Source organism: Melospiza georgiana, chromosome 3 (genome assembly GCF_028018845.1).
Source record: "Melospiza georgiana isolate bMelGeo1 chromosome 3, bMelGeo1.pri, whole genome shotgun sequence".
NCBI lineage: Eukaryota > Metazoa > Chordata > Aves > Passeriformes > Passerellidae > Melospiza > Melospiza georgiana.
This window is the reverse complement of record NC_080432.1, coordinates 54,791,338-54,815,035: the sequence shown is the minus strand read 5'-3', so window position 1 is coordinate 54,815,035 and position 23,698 is coordinate 54,791,338. Positions and strand designations below refer to the sequence as shown.

The 23,698-nt window shown below is 42.8% G+C and overlaps 1 protein-coding gene across 12 annotated transcripts in view; it reads left to right on the top strand.

The window, feature by feature from the left end:
• Nucleotides 1-23,698, top strand: part of TRIM67 (tripartite motif containing 67) — a 40,045-nt gene that overhangs the window by 10,381 nt on the left and 5,966 nt on the right. For 2 of the 12 annotated variants that reach the window (XM_058021609.1, XM_058021607.1), the window contains 6 exons: nt 1,034-1,144; nt 3,307-3,460; nt 10,949-11,106; nt 13,906-14,044; nt 15,011-15,260; nt 22,507-22,669. In XM_058021609.1, coding sequence (XP_057877592.1) covers nt 1,034-1,144; nt 3,307-3,460; nt 10,949-11,106; nt 13,906-14,044; nt 15,011-15,260; nt 22,507-22,669 — 975 coding nt within the window. Of the gene's footprint in view, nt 1-1,033; nt 1,145-3,306; nt 3,467-10,948; nt 11,107-13,905; nt 14,228-14,679; nt 14,707-15,010; nt 15,315-22,506; nt 22,670-23,698 lie in introns of all 12 variants that reach the window. The other 10 variants (XM_058021606.1, XM_058021603.1, XM_058021605.1 and 7 more) reach the window with 6 other exon arrangements.

The following is a 23,698-nucleotide window of genomic DNA, read 5'->3' as shown; positions in this document are numbered from 1 at the left end:
TATCTTATGGTTTGGGGCTATCTTTTAGGGGTACTTATCAGTGAAACCCGTGTGTGGTTTGGATTTTGGCACCTTCTGCCCAAGTAAACAGTTGTGATTTTGATATCTCCTTGAATCTTTAAATTCAGGTAAGCCACCTCCAGAAATACATGAGCTAATCAAAACATATTAAAGAAGCACAGTAAAAGGAGATGGCAAGAAGAAATCTAAAATGGTTGTATGAAGTGGCAGTTAAGAAATATTTAAATAGACACATTTCTTAAAATGGTGATCTTAATGTCATTTTGAGGTACTATGGTGCCATTCACATTAAAAGTATCTAAGATAGAAGGAAAAAGTGAAATGGATTATCTAACATATCAGTTAACAAAATCCACCTGAGATCAGCATTCAGCTTGCTTAACAAGAACCAGCACTTAGGACATTCTGCTGGCAGCACAGCAAACCCTGCAGTTTATTGCTGTCACAAGTTGTCCTACAGAACACAGTGCTACTAGACCTAGTCCACAGCCATGTGGCAGCAGAATCAAGGCCAAAATCTGGAAAAACGGAATGCAGCTATTTTATTTCTTTATTCCAGCAATGTGTTCTTAAGCAGAGCAGGTTCAATAATAAATTGTGAAGAGAATGTTTAGGGTATGATCTGTGAGAAACCACTCCAGCAGTTTGCCTCTAAAGTGAAGGACTTTTAAAAAGCTCAGATGTTAGTGAAAGTGTGACTGGAAATGTGAACACTGCAAATGCAGAGACATGTTCTGTGCCCTCTCTGCCCCAAGCAAGCCTAATCTTTGAGAGATTAATCTGCTCTGAAAATTGAGATTCCCTGTGCACAACATTTTGCCAAGCTAATTATCGCTATTTACAATACAGAGCAAGTGAGTGAAGCTGATGGAGATACAGCAGTGGCCATATGGCAGCTAAATTAAGCATAGATTTAACACACTCTCCCATTCCTTGTTTCTTCTGGAATAATTTTATAAAATTCACTGCAAGCTGAGGCAGTCATAGAACTGTACTGATGTTTGTTTTCCAGGTTGTTTGGGACCAGATAAATCACTGTACACTGAAGCTACGCCAGTCAACAGGGCTCATGGAATACTGCCTAGAAGTTATCAAAGAAAATGATCCTTCGGGGTTTTTACAGGTATTTTTCTTCCTAATGTTCTGGGAAAAAAAAAAAAAAAAAAAGAAAATAAATTAAAAATAAGTCTACAAATGTGTGGCTTTGTTAATTAGCCCCTTCCATCTCCAAGGCAGGTTCACCTTAACTCCTGTAGGTACTGTCTAGAAACACAGAGAGCCTGGTGACTGCATGAATGTCCCAGCAAAGAGATGGCTTTAACAGCTGCACCCTGACTGAGGTGGGGAGTTAGTGGTCACACCACTGCCCTCACTCCTGATGTCTTTCCTCTTGCCAGCCCTTCCTTCTGGGCTGAGAAAAATATGCTATGCAGTTAATGATAGCTCTTTGCAGAGTATTTTTTTCTCATTTGACAAACCCAACACAGGGCCTCACAGAGCTCTCTGATTAATTTGGAGAGGTCAGTGACTCAACAGAGTAGTACTTCTCCCCCTTGTGCTTCTCCCCTTTGCTTTCCTGTGTAAAAGAGTCCTTTCAGCACCTCCCCTGTAAGGAAGTCTAGTCTGAAGGGGCTCTGAAGGGGCTGCATGTAGCTTTGCTTTACTGAGATTGTTGCAGCTGTGGCAGCTCCAGGTACCTTTTCTTTGCAAAATATGGCCTAGCCAATAATTGCCTTAATTTGCAGGATAGTGCTTCTTAGGTGCAAACAGTGAAAATGTCTATTGATGAGACAAAACACCAGTGTTTTTTTTTTCCCATAAATTATTTTGCTTTGTTTATTCTTATATGTTTATTAATAACCTTATTTTGCTCTAGTGGTTTCTATTTATTGCCTAAAAAGAAAGGTACATCAAACAAAATGACCTGCGCACATGAATGCACAAGTGTCAGGGGTTTGTCAGAGCATCCCTAAAAAACAGGATGAGAATTAGCCAGCCTAAACCTATTAACGCTCCAGACTGTTACTGTCATGTCTGGTCTCAAGCAAGTGAGGGGAATGTGTGGTGTGGATTAATCTCAAGGTTACACAGATTTTAACAGGCTGTTGGCTGGACTCTGCAGGACAAACAAAATCTTTGGGGATACATGCTGCATGCTATCTAGATATATGCTTTACTTTCTTTTCAGCTTACTTTCCCTGTAACCTCTGGGGCTTCAGTTTTTGCAGCCCCCTTTATAAAAAATCCAAAACCAAAAAACCATTTTTGTTTTTACTTTTTTCTGGTTTATCTAATGATGCTTTCAAGACACTCAGGCACTGCATTACTTTGAGCAACTACTCCTGCAGCCAGGATACTGAGACATAGGCAAGGGATCCAGCATCCCAGTAAGTGGCTCCGAGGCTGCAGGAGGCTGTGGGATGCTCCTCCACCTACTGCACCGACTGATAAAGAGCTGTGGGTTCAAGGGCTCAGGCAGGATTGTCCTCAGTAAAAGTACTGAGGAAAAGTATCCAAATTTCTGCAACAAAGGAAAACTTTCTCTGTAATACCCAGAAAAAAATTCTACTCTCTGTGACTTACAGGAAGTTCACTGTCAGGGGCTCCTGATACCCAAATGACAGCTTCACTGAACTCAAGGACAGCTGAGCTCATTGATTTCCACAGAGCCAAGATTTAACTTCCTAAAGTGTCTGTTGTGATCATTTCAGTTTAACTTTTGGTCTGATTGTCTGTGGGCTGAGCAAGAGCAAAGCTTTAAAAATTAAGTTCAGTTTTGATGTAATGGAAGAAAATCCATCATATATGTGAAAATCTATCTGACAATTTATCACCCTCACTGTGAGTAATATACACCTTCCTTACCATTTGATTTTTTAATCCTTTAGCTTTCATCCACTGAATCATCTCTGCTGAGTGGAGAGACTCAGACATTTAAGCCTCTCTTTGTGCAACTTCTTTTTAAACAGGAGAGCAAAAGTAGACCATGCAGATCAGAGAACAGAGTACAGAATTATATGTGGCATTCAAAGGCATGACACACAACATAACCTTAACAGGCTTTATAAATGCAGTTTTTACTTTCCTAGCCTAATATGAGCTTTATTTTGAAAAGACAAGATGAAAGGATGCAACATAAATGGACCTCACCCCAAAATGACCAGATCCCATCTCATCTGTTTTGGTACCTTAATCCTGTTTCCTTTGTGCTGTATCTGACAGGTATTCTGTCATTTTTAAAGTGTGCATCTGCCATTTCATTATAAACCTGATACTCTCTTTCAGATTTCAGATGCTTTAATCAAGCGTGTTCAGGTATCTCAGGAACAGTGGGTGAAAGGAGCCTTGGAGCCAAAAGTGTCTGCTGAGTTTGACTTGACTCTGGACAGTGAACCTTTACTGCAGTCAATTCACCAGCTGGATTTTATTCAGATGAAATGTAGGGGTGAGCTCTTATGATTTTCCTTTTCCTGTTTTTCATGCATGTGTTGGAACAGTGCTGGGAGGTGTGAGGACACCAAAGGAGGAATGACTTGAATTTGCTGGATAGTTTTAAAAGGTGTTCAGGCAAATTCAGGTTACTGTGTGTTTCTTGGAAAGGTGTGCTCCCCTCACACATATAATCTTTAAATGCATCTGGTATTTCTATCTGAGCTGAACAAGCTCAGGTAGAAATACCAGATGCACTTAAAGATTGGAAAGATAACTTCTTTAGAGTAGGGCTTTGAAGATTTATAAGACATGAACTGCATGAAACTTCATGCCATTTTGTAGCATTCCTAAGTTTGACATGGTTAATTCAAGATACGAGTTACCCCTATCTTGTCAGAAACAGCTGAAGTAGAAAATAAATATTGCACATACACACACACACATGCTTGAATAGGAAAGAAAATCCCCTATTTGACTGATATCTGTACTGTGCTCCAAAAATTGCCCATCTTAATAAAAAAAATCATGAGGAAGAGATTCGCAAGGGGAAAGCAGCTCCATGGCTGTACCACACAAGGGGAAAGTAGCTCTTTGGCTGTACCATTCCATGGTTCCAGGTATCTGGATAAATCTGATGAACAGAATTAGAGAGAACTGAGGCTAAAAAATATATCTAAAAGAAGAAGCTGATGAACAGGACATGTCACTGACATTAAAAAAAAAAAGAGAAAATTACATAATGAGCTTTTAATGGGGTTAGTTTATATGAATCAAGCTGAGAACTGCATCAGAATTAGACAGATCCATAGAACAGTTGGGCTTGAAAGCCATTGTGGTCCCTGGGAATGATGTCATTAGCTTCTCTCAGTGGTGATTCAAGCCTTAATTATACATGTGGGTGACAGGATAGAGGCTGCCAGAAGTCAGTGAATGAGTTAAGGATATGGGGTAGTGATGTCAGATGTGCTTTTTTTTTGTTTTGAGCAAGCATAAAGAACTTTGTTCCGCTTATGTGTTCTCTCTGGGCCTAATTCTGCATCTAAGACACCCGAGATGAAGTAATTAGGGTGGATAATTTGGCAGATATGTGGAGAAACAATGTACAAACAGTTAAAGGCCAGAGTCTGCTCACCAAGAATGCTTTGCATCTTGGCATAAACAGGCTGTGTTAAAGTTATTCAATAAACATCTGTGAACTGCTCCTTTGAAATGCTGTCAGACAGGCAAGTGGAGTCAAGAGAGCAGGAATATCACTGATGAAACTCCTCTGAATGCTGTCTGCCCTTGTCTTTTTAAAATCAGTTTATATTTATTGCTAGCCATATTTATTGTGAAATACATTTAATACTAATCTCCCACCACTCTCCTTTACAAACACAGGAAGGATTTAGTTAAACTAGTCACCTAGATTGCTAATTAACCACAGGTTACCTAAGGTGAGAGCAGCTTTGGTATTTGGCTTGTGGACATTCACCTGTCTTTAAGCTTGAAGACTTACAAAACTTTAATTGAGCCAGATTCACTTGAGCTTTTTGAGTTAAAGTGTTTTCTGCTATGCTCTCATTTATCATAAGATGGCAGGGAAGCTCTGGTACTGAGTTAGACACAACCTGAGGGGCAGAGACTTCTGCAGCCCAAACCTGTGCAGAGCTTCCAAACCCCCTTGGGCTTTGCTCCCCAGAGGCAGGGTTAGCCCTCAGGAAGGGCTTTTGCTTGAGCTGTCTTGGTCCTGACCAGGGATTATCTATTGCATGTCCCATCAGGGTGGTCAGCACACCCAGTGTGACCATGCACACACCACTCAAAGAATAATGGAAAGATGTTAACCTGGTCAGCATTCCTTAATGGAATCCACATAAGGGATGTGTTACTCACCTTCACACCTCTGTGTGCCCAAGCAGAACAAGCCTCTGACCAGTTCCAAGCTAGCATTCATAGATATTGGGGATTGTTTAGTATGTAGATGTGTATTTATCTTTCTTCATTTATGACAGCAAGTCTATTTCCATTTGAACTTCTCAGTCTGACACTTTGGCCTCTTTTTTTTCTGAAATTTTACTTCTATGACCTCAACCAACTCTGCATTATTTTAGAATAATAAAATGATCTGGATTGGAAGGGAACCTTAAGGATCATCTAGTCTCAACCCCCTGTCACGAGAAGGGTCACTTTTCACTAGATCAGGTTTCTCAGAGACCCATCCTGCCTGGCCTTGAACACTTCCAGGAAAGGGGCATCCATGGCTTCCCTGAGCACCCTCTTCCAGTGCCTGACAACCCCCACTGTAAAGACTTTCCTCCTAATATCTAATCTAACCCTCTCTCTTCCAGTTTGAAGCCATCCTCCCTTGTCCCATTGCTACATGCCCTTGTAAAAACTCCCTCTCCAGCTCTCTAGTAAGCCCCCTTTAGCTACAGGAAGGCCACAATATGGTCTCCCTGGAGTCTTCTTCAGGCTGAGCAGCCCCAGCTCTCTCAGCCTGTCTTCATTGGAGATGTGCTCCGGCCCTCTGATCGCCTTCCAGACCTACTCCAACAGTTCCATGTCCTTCCTGTGTTGGGGGCCCTGGAGATGGACACAGCACATGGAGCCATTGACCATGACTCTTTCAGTGCAGCCATCCAGCCAATTCCTTATCAGCTGTGAGATCCATCCATTAAAATTCTTGTCTCTCCATCTTTGAGACAGGGATGTTATGTGGGACAGTGTCAAATGCTTTGCACAAGTCCAGGTAGGTGACACAGGATCATCTTCCCTCATCTGCCACTGCTGTTATTCTGTCATAGAAGGCCACTAAATTTTCTAGGCATGATTTGGTCTTCTTCAGATGCACTATTTGCATTTTCTCATGCAGAATGGTCTTGCATCTAGAAATACAGGTATCCTAGAGTAATCAACTCAGCATTTCAGGAGGAAGCACACAAACTGATTGGGAACATCCCTTTGCTGGCTGTAAGGAGAAGCTGCAGTTACATGGTGATGTTTTGCTATTTATCACCATGAGCACTGGGACAGATTGCCCAGAGAGGTTGTGGCATCTCCCTCACTGGAGATATTCAAGAACTGTAGGGACACAGTCCTGTGCCATGTGCTCTAGGATGTCCCTGCTTGAGCAAGGAGGTTGGACCAGATGAGCCCCTGTGGTCGCTTCCAAGCTGACCTGTTCTGTGATTCTGTGACTTCCATATTTCTGAGCATGCACTTTCACAAAGAAAAAATGTCCTCCTCTTTCATCTGCTCTCTTTCTTCAATCCTGCTTACACCAGCACACCAACTCATCCGTCTTTGCCAAATGTTGGTGCTGAGGTGAGAATTATTAAGCCATTTTACTGGTTGATCTGACAAGAGCAGATGCTTTAAAGATGTCAATGATCTGTAAAGGAAGTTTTGGGGAGATCTAGGAGAACAGGGCTTTTCCAACTGTAAGTTGTTTTTTTCCAAAAACTTTGCAATGTAATATCTGTATTATTGTTATCAATGCTTAGTACATGACTGAATTTCTATTTTTTTTTTTTCAAACTCTGGCCTCATTCAACCTCATTGAGCCTCCATGGATCATTTAGAGTGAAAGCATGCTTGAAAGTAAACATTGATTCACTGTGGTAGACAAAGAATGAAAATGAGAACAAATCACATTGCATTTGCTTAGATGACAAGTTCATTTACATTACAGATGCATTCTCTATAGGCACAGATCTAAAGCTCATCTAAAAAATAGAGATCATAGGGTTCTTTTTCGTTTTTGCAGGAAGAAGAAGCAATCTGAGAACAAATTAATTGTGCAGAGATGTGATAGGTGCAGAAGTAATGCTTAGGCAGTCCTGTTGATCAAAGGGTCTCACTGAGTCCCACACTCCCTGGGCCAGCTGACCTCAGAGACACTCACACAGCTCTACTGGTTGCTGGCATTTTGAGCTTTCCCAGACAATTGTCTCTGTCCATGTCTTCTTCTCTCTGAGGCTTTTACAGAATGCCATGTCACAAAATTCCTGTCCTCTAATGCCTGGCTTAATGTGTAGTTCACATATACTCAGTTAGAGCTATTGGCACAGGCAAATGCACTTTCTGGGTCTGCTTTGTTCACACAGCTGTAACTGGCATGCAGTCTTCATTGGCTGAAAAACAGGACTAGATACAAAATAGGAAAATATGTAGCTACTCTACTTTTCCGTACCACCTCTGAACATTCATTCATATACCCTGTCTCCTTATCCCGACTCCTTCCCTCTTCTGCAAACCATGAAGATTCCCCAGACATGTCTGCCACAAATCTTCTCTGCTTCTGCAGGTGTGAACTGTACTGCCCTGATAATTAAAGGACAGCTGTTTCATCTTAAGCTTTACCTCTGGTTCTTTCTGCTCTGTGTCATGGACTCAACTCTCCTAACACTGTTTGTAAGGCACTTGCTACAGCAGTGACCCAAGCTGTTCCAGAGCTGTACTGCAGTTTTGGAGGAAGTCAAAGTTTTCCTGTTTCTGAGGGGTCCCATTCTTTCAGTGCATTTAGTTCTTTAAAAACTAGTCTGGGAAGGTGGATGACATAGTTGCATGTCAAGAGGACAAAAGACAACATCTAAGAGCAGCCCTGTTGTACCCTGTGAGGGGACTACCCTGATCAGCCATGAGATGCATTGAGCAGTGTGTTTTAAGAACTGCTCTCTTGACAAGAGACATGAGTCAGTGTCACCTTTCTTATCAAAGAGTGACCTGCATGAAGTACTTTTAAAATAGCAGGACATCATTCAGACTCATTAATAAGTCCCTCTGTGCCAATGCAGTATAATTTCTCCCTTTATATTTTTAATATTTTCCTTCCAAAAAATCTCTTGAGAACTTTAAATTGGTCAAGAAGTGGGACAGAACTGCAATTTAACATTTGAGTCTTTTTTTTTCTGGCACTTAGCCTATATTTTTTCTTTCCTTAGTCCTATTCCATTGCTTGTTGCTGTGACATATACACCACCAGTATCCTGATTATTCAACTCTGCACTTTCCTATGATTTTTACAAGCGTTCATCTTTTCTCCTCCTACAGGGAATTTGAGATCAAGGCAAATCTCTGCCCATCCACATGCAGTGGAGGAAGCAGGAGATCAGGCACAGAGAGCACCATGCAGCAAAGCTGCACAGCTGCTTGTCAGGAGCTTCTTGCACAATAGGAATGAAGTTGTGCAGTTCAGGCTGGATCAAAAAGAGCAGGAGGCTGATATGGATTGCCCACAAAGCCTTGAATATCCAGCAACACATTAAAGAAGCCAAGGCACTTCCCCATAATGTGTGAGACTCTCACACATTGGGCCAAAATTCACCCTTCCCCTGGGAAGAAGAACAACAGCACTCTACTGGATGAAAACATATTTTATTCCTAGACAGCATTCCTGTTTACATAGTTAAAGGGGAATTGGAAAACACATACCCTCCTCCAAAAATTCTGCTCTTTTTTTCAGCATTGTGCATTACATGAGCAGTTCCTGAAAGCCTCCTATCGGTGTTCCTAGGAGTAATGAGGTTTTTTTCAGAGGTTGAAAAGGTTAGTGGTTTATTCAGAGGTGAAGGGGCATTGTCTGTTTTGCATCTTAGAAAGTTCAGGAATTAGGTTTTCATCCAGTCTTGCCAGAAGGAGTCTCAGAAATGGGGAGGACCAGACAAATGCCTCCTGAGAGGGCTGACCAGCTAGCAAAAGTGGCAGGAGTGTGGATGGTTGATAGAGCCCTATCTCCTCTCAGGCTCATCAGTCACCAGGAATACACAGGTTAACAAACACAGACAAAACTATAAACTTAAAATGGTTCACCTAAGAAATCCCATTACCTCTGAATTCCTCATTTTCAGGTTTTTGACTCTTGTCACATTTCTGTGACTTCTCCAGACACAGTGTCTCCTAGAGGAAACTCTGAACTTTCCATGTGAGAAAACAAGCAGGTTTTTATTTATGACACCCTCTGAATCATCCTTAAATATCAAGGAATAGGAACAAGGCTTCCTTTTCACAGAAAAACCTTCAAGAGCTAATTTATAAAGGTCTTTTGTTTCATTCTTCTGGGCTACCAACCATCTGCGTTCACTGTGGTGACGGATAATGCCAGCGGAAAGCCGGGCTAGCTTCTGTGCTGTTTATCACAAGTGTGATGTTGACTTTCGAGTCACTTCCAAAGTGGGGGTGAAGCCTCAGCCCTGTCACACAGTAGCATCCATTTTCCCACAGTCTGCTTGGTACACAGAACATGAACAGTCCTCTTTTATCCAGAAACATAAAATAGGACGAAAGGAACAGCTCAAGGGCTTAGCTCTCACGCAGACAGAAGGAGGAAAATAAACTAGAGGGTCAAAGCGGAGTAGATAAAAGAAGAGCAAGCCAATATTATTAAGGCAATGAATTCTCAGAGCACTCAGTTTCTTCTAAGACATGATTGAGCTCAGCAGAAATGATACTGAGATATTGAATGGTAAAATTTAGCCTTGGGCAGAAGACCAGCCAGGCTTTTGTGCATCACTTGCATCCTAACTTAACCTGTATATTTTCAACAGTGCGTAAGATGCATGCCAGCTCTGTCCAGAAGACTAAATTTTCACTTCAGAATTGCCAGCAAAGAGGGAACAGTGAGAGTTTAGTTTTGTTTAGGAGAGGTTGGATAGAGGTCTCTTTCCCACAGAGACACGGCTGAATATTTTACTCTGTTTCTTTTTATTTTTAAGATGCTGGTCTGGCAAACAGTCTCTTGGTGTTTCTTCTGAGCAAGTCACTGAAAAGGCATATTGGTAGAAAAATTTGCATTTGTAATTTCCATGAGGAGTCTCCTGTGATGCAGAAGTTCCTTTTGCTACCTGAACCATATGATTTAGATAAAGTTTGCAAACAGAACAATTTGCTTCAACAGTTTAAGTATGGTTGCCATAAAGATAACACATCCAAGGTGTTTTTGATGAAAAACTAGGGGGAGAGGAAGGGGTGGTAAAAAAGATTTTTAAACCCCCCCCCCCAACTGTAGTGAAGAATTGTTTTCCTGCTGTTGGTGGAGTTCAGGCTGTCTCTCAGCTGTGCTGGGAGGAGTGGCTGCTCTGCTTGCTGACAACCCAATTCTTTGTTAAAGCACTGGGTTCCCTGGCAGCATTGCCTGTGCCATTCCACTCTATGGCCTGAGACACCCCTGCCCCTCCTTTTGGGGACAGTGGGTGCTCTGGTGTGAAAAAGAATTCTTCCAGACAGTGACTCCTGGGAAGGAAGCCACACATGGATTCCCTAGACTCTAGTTCTTATGAGACACGACAATCAAGTCCAGATATGTTTCTGTCTACATATTTCAGTGAAATGATTTGTCTAACTGGGCAACAACATTTTGTTATGTAATTTTACTGCCTTTTGTTTCAAGAAAGAGAATGGACTCTCTTCCTAACAAACACTGGCTCCCCTGCAAGGGGAAGGAGGTGAGCAGTAGCCATAGTGCTCACAGCACAGACTAAAGAGGTAGGGCAGAGTTACACTAACCTGTACCCAGTTCCTGTTTCAGTGCCACCCGTCCCATTGCTGCAGCTGGAGAAGTGCTGCACCAGGAACAACAGTGTGACATTGGCCTGGAGGATGCCACCTTTGAGCCACAACCCAGTGGAGGGCTATATCTTGGAACTTGATGATGGAGATGGTGGCCAATTCCGAGTGAGAATTTCATTCAGCATTTATTTGTGTTTCTTTGTATGTGAGTTTCCTCCAGATACGGATTTGTTTCTGTCTGAGGGTGGGGAGAGTGCTAGGGAAGATTGGGTTGTCAAAACATCCCTAATTCCATTGTGCTGGTGGAGAAAGCAGTGCAGATGCTGCTTAATAGAAGGACCACTGGCCCAGGTAGGAAGTTTGTTTGAGGTTATTCTCTGGGCTCTTGGAAAGAGGGCCTTGAGATACGCCCAGTGCATTCCGGAGTAGAAAATCCCATATGAGCTTGCTGAGTATGAGAAGCTGGAAGTGTTTCATTGCACAAACCAGAAATTTCTTTGAAGCCCCTACTCTCATCTGTCCATTGCACCCTGTTTCAACAGCTGACATTCTTGGTCCAGAAATGCAACTCCGTCTCTCCTGATTTTCTGAGTAAAAATATGATCCTGCATAAAAATACAGGGTTTCTAAATCTTTCCCTTGGGAATGGATGGGACCAGGCTGGTGGAAACTTTTTCCACTGTCATGCTGTGATGGAATTGATAAATATGGAAAGGTTTCTCAAGTGCTGCCTTCCAGATCCTCTGGTTGATGCCACAACGTGATGCTCCTGGTTGCAGGTGCAGAGTGCTTATGGGCTCCCATACATTTTCAACACATCCTGATGAACAAACTAGAGAAGCAATTCAATCAGCTTTCTTCCAGCCATGTCCTCCTAGAAGCTGTGGCCCTTCCACCTCAGGCAGGCTTCAGGCTCCTGTTGCTCAGGTCCAGGCTGGCCCAGTGCTTCCCTAGGGGCTGGTGCCTCCAAAGCATCTGGACATCGTTGTGGAGCACAGCTGCTCTCTTCACAAACAGGGAATTTTGCCAAAAACTTGTGATGGCATTTCTTCGGGAGCTGCAAACTGGCTTCTCCCAGGAAACCTAAAGATTTCTCAAGCTGAAAATGTCCTGGCATGGATCCACTGAAGGAACTGCCAAACCACTACACCCATAGCCAGCAAAGGTGCCTCATTTGGACACTCCTCATTAGAAGAGGCTTTGAAGAGGGCATTGTGGTTTTCGGAAGGTCTCCTCAGTTCCTTTGTCCAAGTAACATTTCACAGGGATTTGAAGAGCTTTCACACTGAAAGTGTGAAAAGGTATTTTTGTGAATGGCTGCTGAGAGCTGCCAATTTGGTCAATGTTAGTAGGTAAGAGGGTTATCAGTGTGCGATGAATGAAGAGTTAGAGTAAGTTATTAGAATTCCAGTATCTTTTATCCAGTTTATCCAGGATAAACTTTTTAAAGTTGTATTCATGTCTTGTGAATTACAAGATTTCAGGCTGATGCGTATCCAAGCTCATTTGTGTGGGTGAGTTTTGGTACTGCCAAAGGTTTTAGGACTGCCAGCAGTGCCATGTTAAGGTTTTGGATTGAAAAAGATACAAAACTATCTCAATCCTTAAAAATGTAAAGTGACAACTTCTAAGGTGAATGGTCTGCTTGCTGTGGTAAAAGCATCCTTGGTTTTTACCTGTTAAAATATAAAAGGCAGGCTTTTCAGCAATGCCATCTCAATAAGGTTTGCTGACCTTTTAAATGGAGAATTCTATATCTGACAGCAAAGATGTTGACTGCAATTTATCAGTATTTGATGGGTGGATTTAAAGAACATTTTTGTAGAAGCAGAGAGCATTAACCTGCATAAACTGAAGTACTGAACAGTGGTAAACATGGAGTGGGTTAGAAAGTATGAGAGCTGTTCAACAAATAGAAAATTTTTTCACAGTCATCATCTCTTGTGACATGGAGGTAAATTAAGTTATTCTATTAAAACTCTTCTTTGTCTCCATGATTGATCACCAGCTAACTCAGGACCCAAGAGATTTTGTTGTTTGTAGCACCCAGCATAGTAGCAAAGAGGACAAACACATGTCCTTTCTTACTCATCACATCCTTTTGGGTTTATATGAGAGAGCCTTAACCATCAGAACTATTCCTGGGCATTACTAAAGTCTTGACTGAACTGGGATCTGAGTGGTTTGCCTAGTGACAGGTTTAGGCACTTTGGTGCCTTTGCTACCATAAACCTACAGATTTCAGAGAACCAGAGAAATCAGAGGTGGAAAGGAATTATCTTTCAACCTGCTGCCAAGACAGGATTTTCTAGGCTTCTTTCAGTTCATCATAGCCTGCATAATCTCATCCTCTTCACTGGTCTGCCTAGATGTTCCTCCCTCTGAAATATTTCACATTACAGAACTACTTGCTGTATGATAAATATTTGAAGATCTTTTTGATGTCTCTGTTGTCTAGATACATTTCATCATGTGGTGAATGTAATCCTAATTTTTAGGAGTTAATTTTCTTCTGGATCTGTTTTCAGGTTTCAAAACAGTATTTTAACCTAGGCATGAGAGAACCTTTCCAATAGAACAAAACTGCTCTTGGGTTTTTTATTCTTATAAAATGCCCCCTTTTTTTGTCTTACATAAAATAGTGGCCACAGTGTGTCAGATACTGGGACAACTCTCCAAATTATTGGTTTGGAGTAGATATTTAGGATAAGAGGAGCATGAAGATCTTTCTGTGCTTCCCTTTATTGCTTTACCCTTCCAGCTTCATCTCCACCTTAGTTTGTCCAGTGCTGACCATCCTTGATGTCTCCCATGCTGTGGCTGTTTGTATTATACCAGCATAACTCATTCATCCTGGGAAGCAAAGAGAAGCTATTCACTTTTTGCTTATATTTAGAAGTCTTAACTATGTTAAACTATGTCCCTCGTTCTCTCTCTTTCTCTTTTTTTTTTTGGAATGTTTAGGAGGTATATGTTGGCAAGGAGACTCTCTGCACCATCGATGGCCTTCATTTCAACAGCACTTACAATGCCAGGGTCAAAGCGTTCAACTCCTCAGGCGTTGGTCCTTACAGCAAGACGGTCATTTTACAGACGTCGGATGGTGAGCTGGGCCTTTGCCACTCTCTAAATGAAAAGCTGCAGGTCTCAGTGGCAGGACACTTTCATCCCTTTACACCCATTAATGTATTTGACACCTACTGGCATTTTCCATTATCAGTAACGCTTCAGGCTTCAAGTTGTGTGATTTTAGCTTGCTGTAGAAGTCTAGGATCTAACCAAGAGAGTTTCTTTATCATACAGAAACAGTTATGCAACTCGTGGGATATTTTTTGTTCCACTCTGTCTCCCTTTCTACATACATCTTTGGGATTTGCCTTTTTCTTCACTACTGCTTCAATTTCCCTGCAAGGTTTGATAATACAGAGATGGGAACTCATGCTTGTTCCTCTGTAATTATGCTTGACATCCATATGGACATTACGGGAAGTTCATCTTCATTAATGATATTGTAATGAATTGAGAAGTGCATGCTATTATCACTTCCACTTTTATGCTGTGTTGCCAAAATAGGCCAGTATAAAATATTTATATTTTAAGAGCTTTTGGGGCCTTTTTTCCCTTTCCTTAAAAAAACCCTTCACTTTGAAAAACTGGTGAAGTCAATCCAAACCAGCATGGACGCAGCTAATCTCCATTTCCATTGAGGGCGATCCTGAACCAATTCACTGACATGAGCAGTTTCCGTGTCATGGAGCAGCCTTTGTCTCCTCAGTGACTCTCTTGTTTCTGTGTGTGGACAGAATGTCACTACCCTTAGCAGCTAAATTTCAGGGGAACAAGCACAAATGATGTAAAGCACTTCTGAGCTGAAGAGCAGCAGGGTTCCAGCTCAGATTAATCTTGTGTAGCTGCCTACAGTAACAAGGAAAGATGGTCTTTATTACCTCAGAGTACAGTGGGGTCTTTACAAAGGCAGAATTTTATCCTTCTTACTTGAGTTGAACAGACAACACATGGACACAGCCCCTCCTGATCTAACCCTGCCTTTCCTTGTCCCGTTCCGCAGTGGCGTGGTTCACCTTTGACCCCTCCTCAGCCCACAGAGACATAGTGCTGTCCAATGACAACCAGACTGCCACCTGCAACAGCTACGATGACCGCGTGGTGCTGGGCACCGCCGCCTTCTCCAAGGGCGTGCATTACTGGGAGCTGCACGTGGACCGCTACGACAACCACCCGGACCCGGCCTTCGGCATCGCCAGGATTAACGTGGTCAAGGACATGATGCTGGGCAAGGACGACAAGGCCTGGGCCATGTATGTGGACAACAACCGCAGCTGGTTCATGCACTGCAACTCCCACACCAACCGGTGAGTGCTGCCTGGGGCTTTTCTCCTTGCAGACATTTCCTGTGCCCTGCATTGTGGTGGTGTTCGCCGGGGTCCCAGGATGAGGGAAGAGATGAGAATCTTGACTCCACGTTTCAAAAGGCTGATTTATTATTTTATTATATATATGATATTAAAAGAAAATTATATGCTAGAACTATACTAAAAGAATAGAAGAAAGGATTTCATCAGAAGTCTAGCAAGGAAGGGAAAAGAATTTTAATAAAATCTTGTGACTGACCAGAGAGTCCGAGACATCTGGACTGTGATTTGCCATTAATTAAAAGCTACCATATGAGACAAATCAAAGATGCACCCGTTGCATTCCGCAGCAGCAGATAATTATTGTTTACATTTCGTTTCTGAGGCCTCTCAGCTTCTCAGGAGAAAAGATCCTAATGAAAGGATTTTTCATAAAATATGTCCGTGACACTGCATCCGAGGCAGGTGTCTCAGGAAGCCATCTAGTCCAGCTCCTGGCTAAATGTACTCATTTTATGCCTTCTTAAAAATCACTAGTGACAGTGGTTGCACCTTAACAGTCTGTGTCGTGTTTGTTATCCTCACAGTTATCAGTTTTTCCCTGAGATTTTGCCTAAATGCCCCCTGCTGGGATTTAAACCCATTATTGCGTGTCCCACCCACATCAGCAGGCAGGGGCACAGCACGATGGGATGCAGGACTTCTGTCATTGCTGGAGGGACAAAGGTGGTTGATCCTCTTCATTAGGAGGAATCTTGGCTGCAGATTGTACAAAATTAGGCTGCAGGTGTTTGTCTCCAGTTCTGACAGCTATTAAGGGTTTTGCTGTAGGTCACACTGAGGCAGAGCTGGGACTGTTTGGCACTGAGGGCTGAGTGACAGCTTTCATTGTACTGAAGAGCTTTGGAAAGCACCTCAGCTAGTACAACCAGCTTAGACAGAGGAGGATTTCAGGATGTCCCCAAGCCACTGTTACCAAGCCTCTCTGTCCCACCACTCAGAGGCTCTGTGTTGTCAATGCAACTGAGCAGTGGAGAGACATGTTCTAGCTGCAGGTACCTCAGGGATGGATCACACAGAGAGAACAACTGTCAGCACAGATCCTGTGTTGTGCTGACACGGTTGCATGACTTTCAGTGCTCAGGATAGTTACTTCTGCCTAGTGCTGGCTTCTGTTTCATTGAAGTGATGCCAGACTGTGCAGGGGACACATGGTAGCTTTGCTTGAAGGTATCAGAGCAGAACTGCACTGCTCTCTTTCTGTGTCCCATGAGAGGGTCAGCCTTAGCTGAAGGTCAACTGGGTACTGAGACCCTTGAGAAAATCTCTGAAAAGGATCTGAACTCACGTGCTTATTTTGGAATATGGTGTATTCATATACCTGTTCTATCACAATGGGAAATTGATGTATGAGTAAAGTGACTGACTAAGGATATGTAGCAGGGCTGTGGCAGAGCTGGAATCAACTTCTGTTTAGTTTTCTACTGACTGTCCCACCAGACTCTCACTGTCTCAGGTGTTTTTTCTGTTACACCAAATGATTAAAACAAAGTTTTACAGTGATTTTTAAAACACTGAAATGCAGGTATCTCCTTGAAGCGATAAGATTGTGTCAACATGCACTGTGTCCTAAGGTTGATTGTAATGTCTCCCACTGCATTGTCATTTGTACTCTATAGCATACCCGTGCTTTAAGTAAGTACACTGCAATTGCTGAAAATTTCTGTTTGAAACATGGTTTGATTTTGCAGTCCATTACAGACAGGTGGAAGGACCTTGTAGCTGGATCAAAAGCTGTCTGAAGTCACTTGGATTGTTCTCCATGGGTCCAAAAGCCTTAGATCATGTTCTAAGACATTACAGAGTAAAATAACACCAGTATAATAAATAGACCAAAAAGTTCTCTGTCCCTTTAACATCTTGATTCAATTCAGGGCGGAAGTAATGTTAAGCTGTATTAATTTTAATGCTCTGTGGAACAGCTTATGTTTTCTGGAAAAAAGCTGGCAACCATTCTGTGCACCACTGTCCCAGAAACCTATTTTATGGATTTGGTCCTCGGCATGCTCCTCCCGGCAAGCAGCACACAAGCTAAGCAAAAGCTTTTTTCTGGGAAGCACAAGCAATGGAAACACTTAGCGTTTCCAATCATCCTGCTTAATCAAGAGAACAAAGTGCTTTCTGTTGATGATAGTTTCCCAGTTTTTACCTGATAAAACACAAAAGGCATGTTCAAGGCATGGATAGACCCATGGAATATCTGTTCAAGGGAAGTACACTCGCAAAGGGCATGCAGTCTTATGAAATCACATGCGCTTCAATGAAATTAGGTCTAGGCATTATATTTTTAACTGTGACAGTCAACTAGGTCAGTTTTTTAACTCATTAGCTGTAATAGTCTTGTGGAAACAGTTATTGCTGCCTGTTTGTTTTTCCCCACTGGACACGAGTGCATCTGTGTGACAGCACAGCATCACAATCCAAAGCAAATTCAGTGTCAACTTTTAGCCTCTGGGATGTTGTTATGATGAAAGCTACACCTTAGTAATAGTTTCTTGTTTCCTAATCTTCATGAGAATAAATTAGGGTAATTAATAAGTGACTAGTTTCAAGGATAACCTGAGATAGAGCTTGAAAGACTAATTTGTGTGACCTGTAACATTTTCTGTTCCTTTCACTCACAGCATGCAAAATTGGATCTAGCACGACTTCTGTAATGCTGGAAGGGGCAGGAACAGGAGATTATAATGCATCCAGAAACAGAGGGTTCCTTTTGAGAACAGGCTGAGGAAATTGGTTGAGAAAATATGTTAGGACAGAGATATTGGTTTCGGAGGTACCTTTAAGTCTTGCTGTTCCCAGAAAGCTGAGTCTGGGAAAATCATGGAACAGATTCTTCCAGAAGCTATGCTAAGGCACATGGAGGACAGGGAGGTAATTGAAGACAGTGAGCACGGCTTTACTAAGGGCAAGTCCTTTATGATGGAGTGACTACAGCAGGGGACAAGGGAAGAGCTATGGGCAACATCCATCTGCACTTCTGTAAGGCCCTTGATATGGTCCCCCACAAAATCCTTCTCTCCAAATTGGAGACACATGGATTTGATGGATGTCTGATGGATAAGGAATTGGTTGGATAGTCACATCCAGAGGGTAGTGGTCAGCAGCTAGATGTTCAGATGGAGGCTGGTGACAAGTGACAAGTGACCCTCAGGGGTCCATACTGGGGCCAGGTCTGTTTATTGTCTCCATCAGTGTCATAGAGAGCGGGATCAAGTGCACCCTCAGCAAGGTCACCAAGCTGAGTGCTGTGGTTGGCACACCTGAGGGACAAGATTCCACCCAGATGGACCTGGACACATTCAAGAAGTGGGGCCATGGGAACCTCATGGGCTCCAACAAAGCAAAGTGCAGATCCTGCATGTGGGTCAGGGAAGGATGGAGCATGAAGGGATTGACAGCACCCCTGCCAAGAAGGGCTTGGGGAGATTGAGGGGCTGATCATGGTCTGTCAGTGTGCACTTGCAGCCCAGAAGGACAACTGTGTCCTGGGCAAAAATTGTCAGAGGGATGGAACATCGCTCCTTTGAAGGAAGGCTGAGGGAGTGGGGATGCTCAGCCTGGAGAGGAGAAAGCTCCAGGGAGACCTGATTGTGGTCCTTCAGTACTTGGAGGGGGTTTATAAGAAAGATGGGGATGGTCTTTTTAGCAGGGCTTCTTGTTCTAGGACAAGGCGAGATAGTTTTGAACTGAAAGAAGATAAATTCAGACTAATTAAAGGAAGACACTTTTTTAAAATGAGGGTGGTGAAACACTAGAACTGGTTGCTCAGAGATGTTGTGGATGCCCCATCCCTAAAAACATTCAAGGTCAGATTGAGTGAGCTTCTGAGCAGCTCGACCTAATTGAAGATGTCCCTGTTTTTTGGATGGGGATTGGACTAGATGACCTTTAAAGGTCCCCTCCAATCCAAACTGTTCTGAGAGGTGCTGGATGCCCATTAACAAGAGGCACTGACATTCAATGCCATAGATCTGCTCCTTGGCAAAGTTCCCAAGAGCAGGACTACCAGGTGCTACAGGCAATACTCCAGCCACTACATGTCTATGGAAAGAAGGAGATGTAAATCTCCTTGAAATAAATATTTTATACTGAAAAACTACAGAAAGTTGAAATCTAGAGTATTTGCATTTTAGTCTTTAAAGTCCCTTGCAATCAGGAGAGTCTCTTCAGATATCTTAAGGGCAGGTTTTTTCATCACACAAAAATGCTACAACTGAATGAAAAATGATATAATTGTCAATAGATATCATAAAGTTTTTAAGATGCTGTAAAGCCAACACTTAAAGTATTGTAATGGAGAGTTTAATTAATTATTCAGTTTATTAAATTGTTCATAAATTGTTAATATTTATTTTTAAATAATAGTGAAACTACTCTTAATTCCTCATGCCAGTTCATGCAATCATATTCTGCACATTGTCCAAGCTGTTACTGAAAGCCTCTTGGAATAACAGCCTCTACTGCCACAGGCAACTGCATTTTTCATGGCAGCCAAATTCCCCTTTCTATACTCTGACCTTCCAGGCTTCTGCACAGCACTTCTGCCCCAGGACTTAGTGTTGCACACAGAAATCAAAATGTTCAAATGATTTACTTGAAAAAATGAAACAGTGTTATCTATCTCCTAAACTGGATTGCCCTTTAATAAATACTAAGTATTTATTAAGGGAGTAAATGCAACAAAAAAGTTGTATTTTCCTTTTACATGGAAGGTTATTGGGGTTGTGTGGTATAAGTGTCATTAAGCAGTTTAAAAATGCATTGCAGCAAAGGAGCAGGTTTTTTACGTGGTGCCACAGAGGTGTACCAGGAGGGAGCAACATCACTTTGAGTCTCTTGAGCTATTTGGCTTTTTTACCAAAACAAAAGCATTTATTAGAAAAATTATCCTGTAATGCTGTCTAAATGGTGCACATAAGAGAGAGGAAATGTATAGCAGAAGTTTTCTCATAAAACAGACTCCCCCAGCTCTCTTCCTAGAGAAAGGAACCAGGAAAATAGTCCAAAAAGTGCTAGAGTCCTCAAAGTACTGTTCCCAGGGAAGCATGGGATGCAGAGCAAGAGCAGCTGTTCAGCCCCAGCAGAAGTCCAGCCTCCTTTGTAGCAGTGTGGTGAAGAGCTCCTGCCTGACTCTGTCCTCCCTAAATCCTGCCAGAGCCACTTTCTCACTGTGGGGAGGTGATGGAGTAGGAATGGGACAATCCACCTGCTGAATTCCTGCAGAACTTGGGGCAGGAATAAAGGGAGAAGGTTCCCATCCTTGTGCTCTGCCACCCCTGTGGCTTGTGCAGGGGCCTCAGCTGGGTCCTGCCCTTGCCTGGCTGGAATCTGCAGGCAGAATCTGTCACCTCCTCAGTGGGGCTGTCCCCGGGGGCTGCAGAGGGGTCACTCAATGTCACTGTGCAGCACACAGCTAATCAGCCCACGAGAAACAAATTAGCTTGTCATATAGGAAAGAACATCATAATCTCAAAAAAATGAAGTTTCTGGTTCTGTTTCCCTAAGAGAATCTATGTCGTTTAAAAGGATGCAATAAAATCCATTTTAAGCAGGATATAAAATATGGTGTCCTACGTGCAAAGCTGTTCCTAAACAGAGAAAAAAAAATGTCATCTACTTGTAAATAGCTCCAAATCATAGTACTGTTGCTTCCCACAATCTCATAGTTTTATGATTGAGGGCTTTTGATAAAAACAGTCTATATAGTGAGATACTCATGGTAGGTAAGCATCTTAAGTTTTGATGGAAAATAATTTATTTTGCGGTTTTGGAGAAGATCTCAGCGAGAAACTTATTAATGCTTTTAGGACCAGAAATCAAATCAAAGGCATCTGAGAACAGTCAATTTCCACATCTAAAACCTCTCAGAGTCAATCCATGATTCTTAGCTATACTATTATTGTTTGAAGACCTTTAAATGGAGAAGTCAGAACAGTTTTCTATAATCTGCCTTCAGATGAAGTGCCACGTGCCGCATTTAGTCTAAAGCAAAACAGTTTGTGACACCTAGTGGACAAGAGGAAAATTTCTTACCCTGTGCTACATTCTTCCTAATCATATTCCAGTCCCCCCTCCTTTTTAATTTTTTTTATGTTTTGCCTACCTATTGTGATAAATTTTACGATAAAATACCGTTAATCTTGTGAATGTTGTGTGCCTGAGGCAAGTGCATGGGACACAAGACAGCTGCTTCCTTTCCTACTGCAAATTATTTGAAATCTGATTTACCCTGGACAAATGGTGTCAGGCTGTAAATCCATTGCAGAGCCCCATGATATCCGCAGGATGGCAGTGCCTGTGGCCAATCTGCCCTATCTAGTGGGTATTTTTGCTCAGTGTCCTTTAAAGTAATACTGAGTTTGACTAACCCCCAAGTCAAAGTGCATTAACGTCAAATCGCTCAGGCGTGTAATGGCTGGCTGAGTGTGTCCTGGCAAGCTCTGACACTGCAGGAGCTCTCAGCAGCTGCTCCTGACACAACCAATTAGCACTGGTATTAGTAACTGGGCCTGCGCACTCGAGACAGCTCCCAGTCCTATAGCTGAGCACCTTGGCAATCAGAAGCTACACTTAGGCCTAACCAGTCCCAGCTTCCCTTCCTCCCCAAACCACTGTCTGTTGTACCCCTGTTGTATCCCTGGGCTCTGGGAGTCTGGGTTCCCCTAGAGCATGCCAAGGTGAGTAGTTGAACTTAAAGTCTCTCTCTGGAGCTGTTAGCAGGCACATTGATTAGAAATGAACACCTAGCAAAACAGCTTTCTGCTTTTTCATTTCCTGCCATGCATCACTTCACTGTAACAGGGATACTCAGAGGTGATGTGTCTCCAGGACTCCCCTGGCTCACCTCCCAGTTTGTCATTAGCTGTTAGCTCTGGACCCCATTTTCACCTCTTAAATTGCAGTTGCAGGAGAAGGGGATCTATTTCTGTTTAGGATCCCTTCATTAAGCTCCCATGGATGTGCCATGTATGCTTCAGATAAAGGTGTGGATCAGTCATCACCAAATGCCTCAGGGATAATCATTTCCCTGTGCTGCTCCACGCTCCCTTGGCTTGGTAAGGCAGGCTTGTCCTTAGAGAGCAGCACAGTGTGCTCTGCCTTCACCAACAATGTGCCCTTTGTACCTTAGGACTGAAGGAGGAGTTTCTAAAGGTGCCACTGTTGGTGTGCTGCTGGATCTGAACAAGCACAACCTGACCTTTTACATCAATGGGCAGCAGCAGGGGCCTCCAGCGTTTGAAAACATCGAGGGCGTCTTCATGCCTGCACTGAGCCTCAATCGAAATGTCCAGGTAAATCTGCAGTCCAGCCACACCTGCCCTTTCCAACTAAAGGGGCTGATAGCATCATCTGTGGGTAGTCAGTACAGACAGGGGCTCTATTCCGTCTCAGGCTTACATCTAGGCTACTCACACTCTTTGGACCACATTTGACTTTCTGCCTTGCCTGACCAATGTGAAGAGTAATGCTGTAAAGCAAGTGAAAGTACCTGCATGCACTAACTCCTGCTCTGATTTTCCTGTGATGCTCCACTTGGAAAGCAGTGTCTCTAAAGTTCTCCCCTGCCAGTTTGACTAAAAACTATCTTAATTCCTCCTAGATCTCATGTTTGGAGATAATTAACATTGGCAAATGACTGAAGTGTGAACAGCACAGTGGTAAGGAGAGCAAAGGCAACATAAGTCAGAGAATTGGCACAACAGAGCATATCAGTCAGCACATCATTCTTGCGCTCTGTGTACAAGAGGTTTTCCTCTTGGAGAAACTGTCTATAACAATAATGCATTTTTACTTCAAGACCACTGCTTATGGCTAGAAACCAGGTGTGGTATGAGAGAGAACCTGGGGAAACACCCAGGAGCCTGAGGACTGAGGGAGGTCAGCTGAGGTCAGGCAGGACCAGGACAGCCAGAGTGGAACACTCATCATGTCCATGGGCTCCACTGCGTGACCTCAGTCCTGAAGCACTTGGGATCCCTCATGCAGACATCCCATCAACCTTCTACCTACCTACTTACCTACCTACCTATCTACCTACCTACCTACCTACCTACCTGCCTACCTACCTACCCACCTACCTACCTACCTTCCTACCTTCTGGATACCTACAACTGGTGGCTAGATTTGGGAAAAGATACAGACACCTGGCTTCTCGGTCCCAAATTATTCAGGAGGGAAGGAGGAAGGAAACTTGTTCATTTCTAAGACTAGATATCATCTCCATTAATAGTCTTGATTTAAACTTGGACCTGCAGTCCTGCAGACCTTTCCATGTCATTTGCCTGCACTTTGCCTTCACAGATGCTCTTTGCTGAGGATGT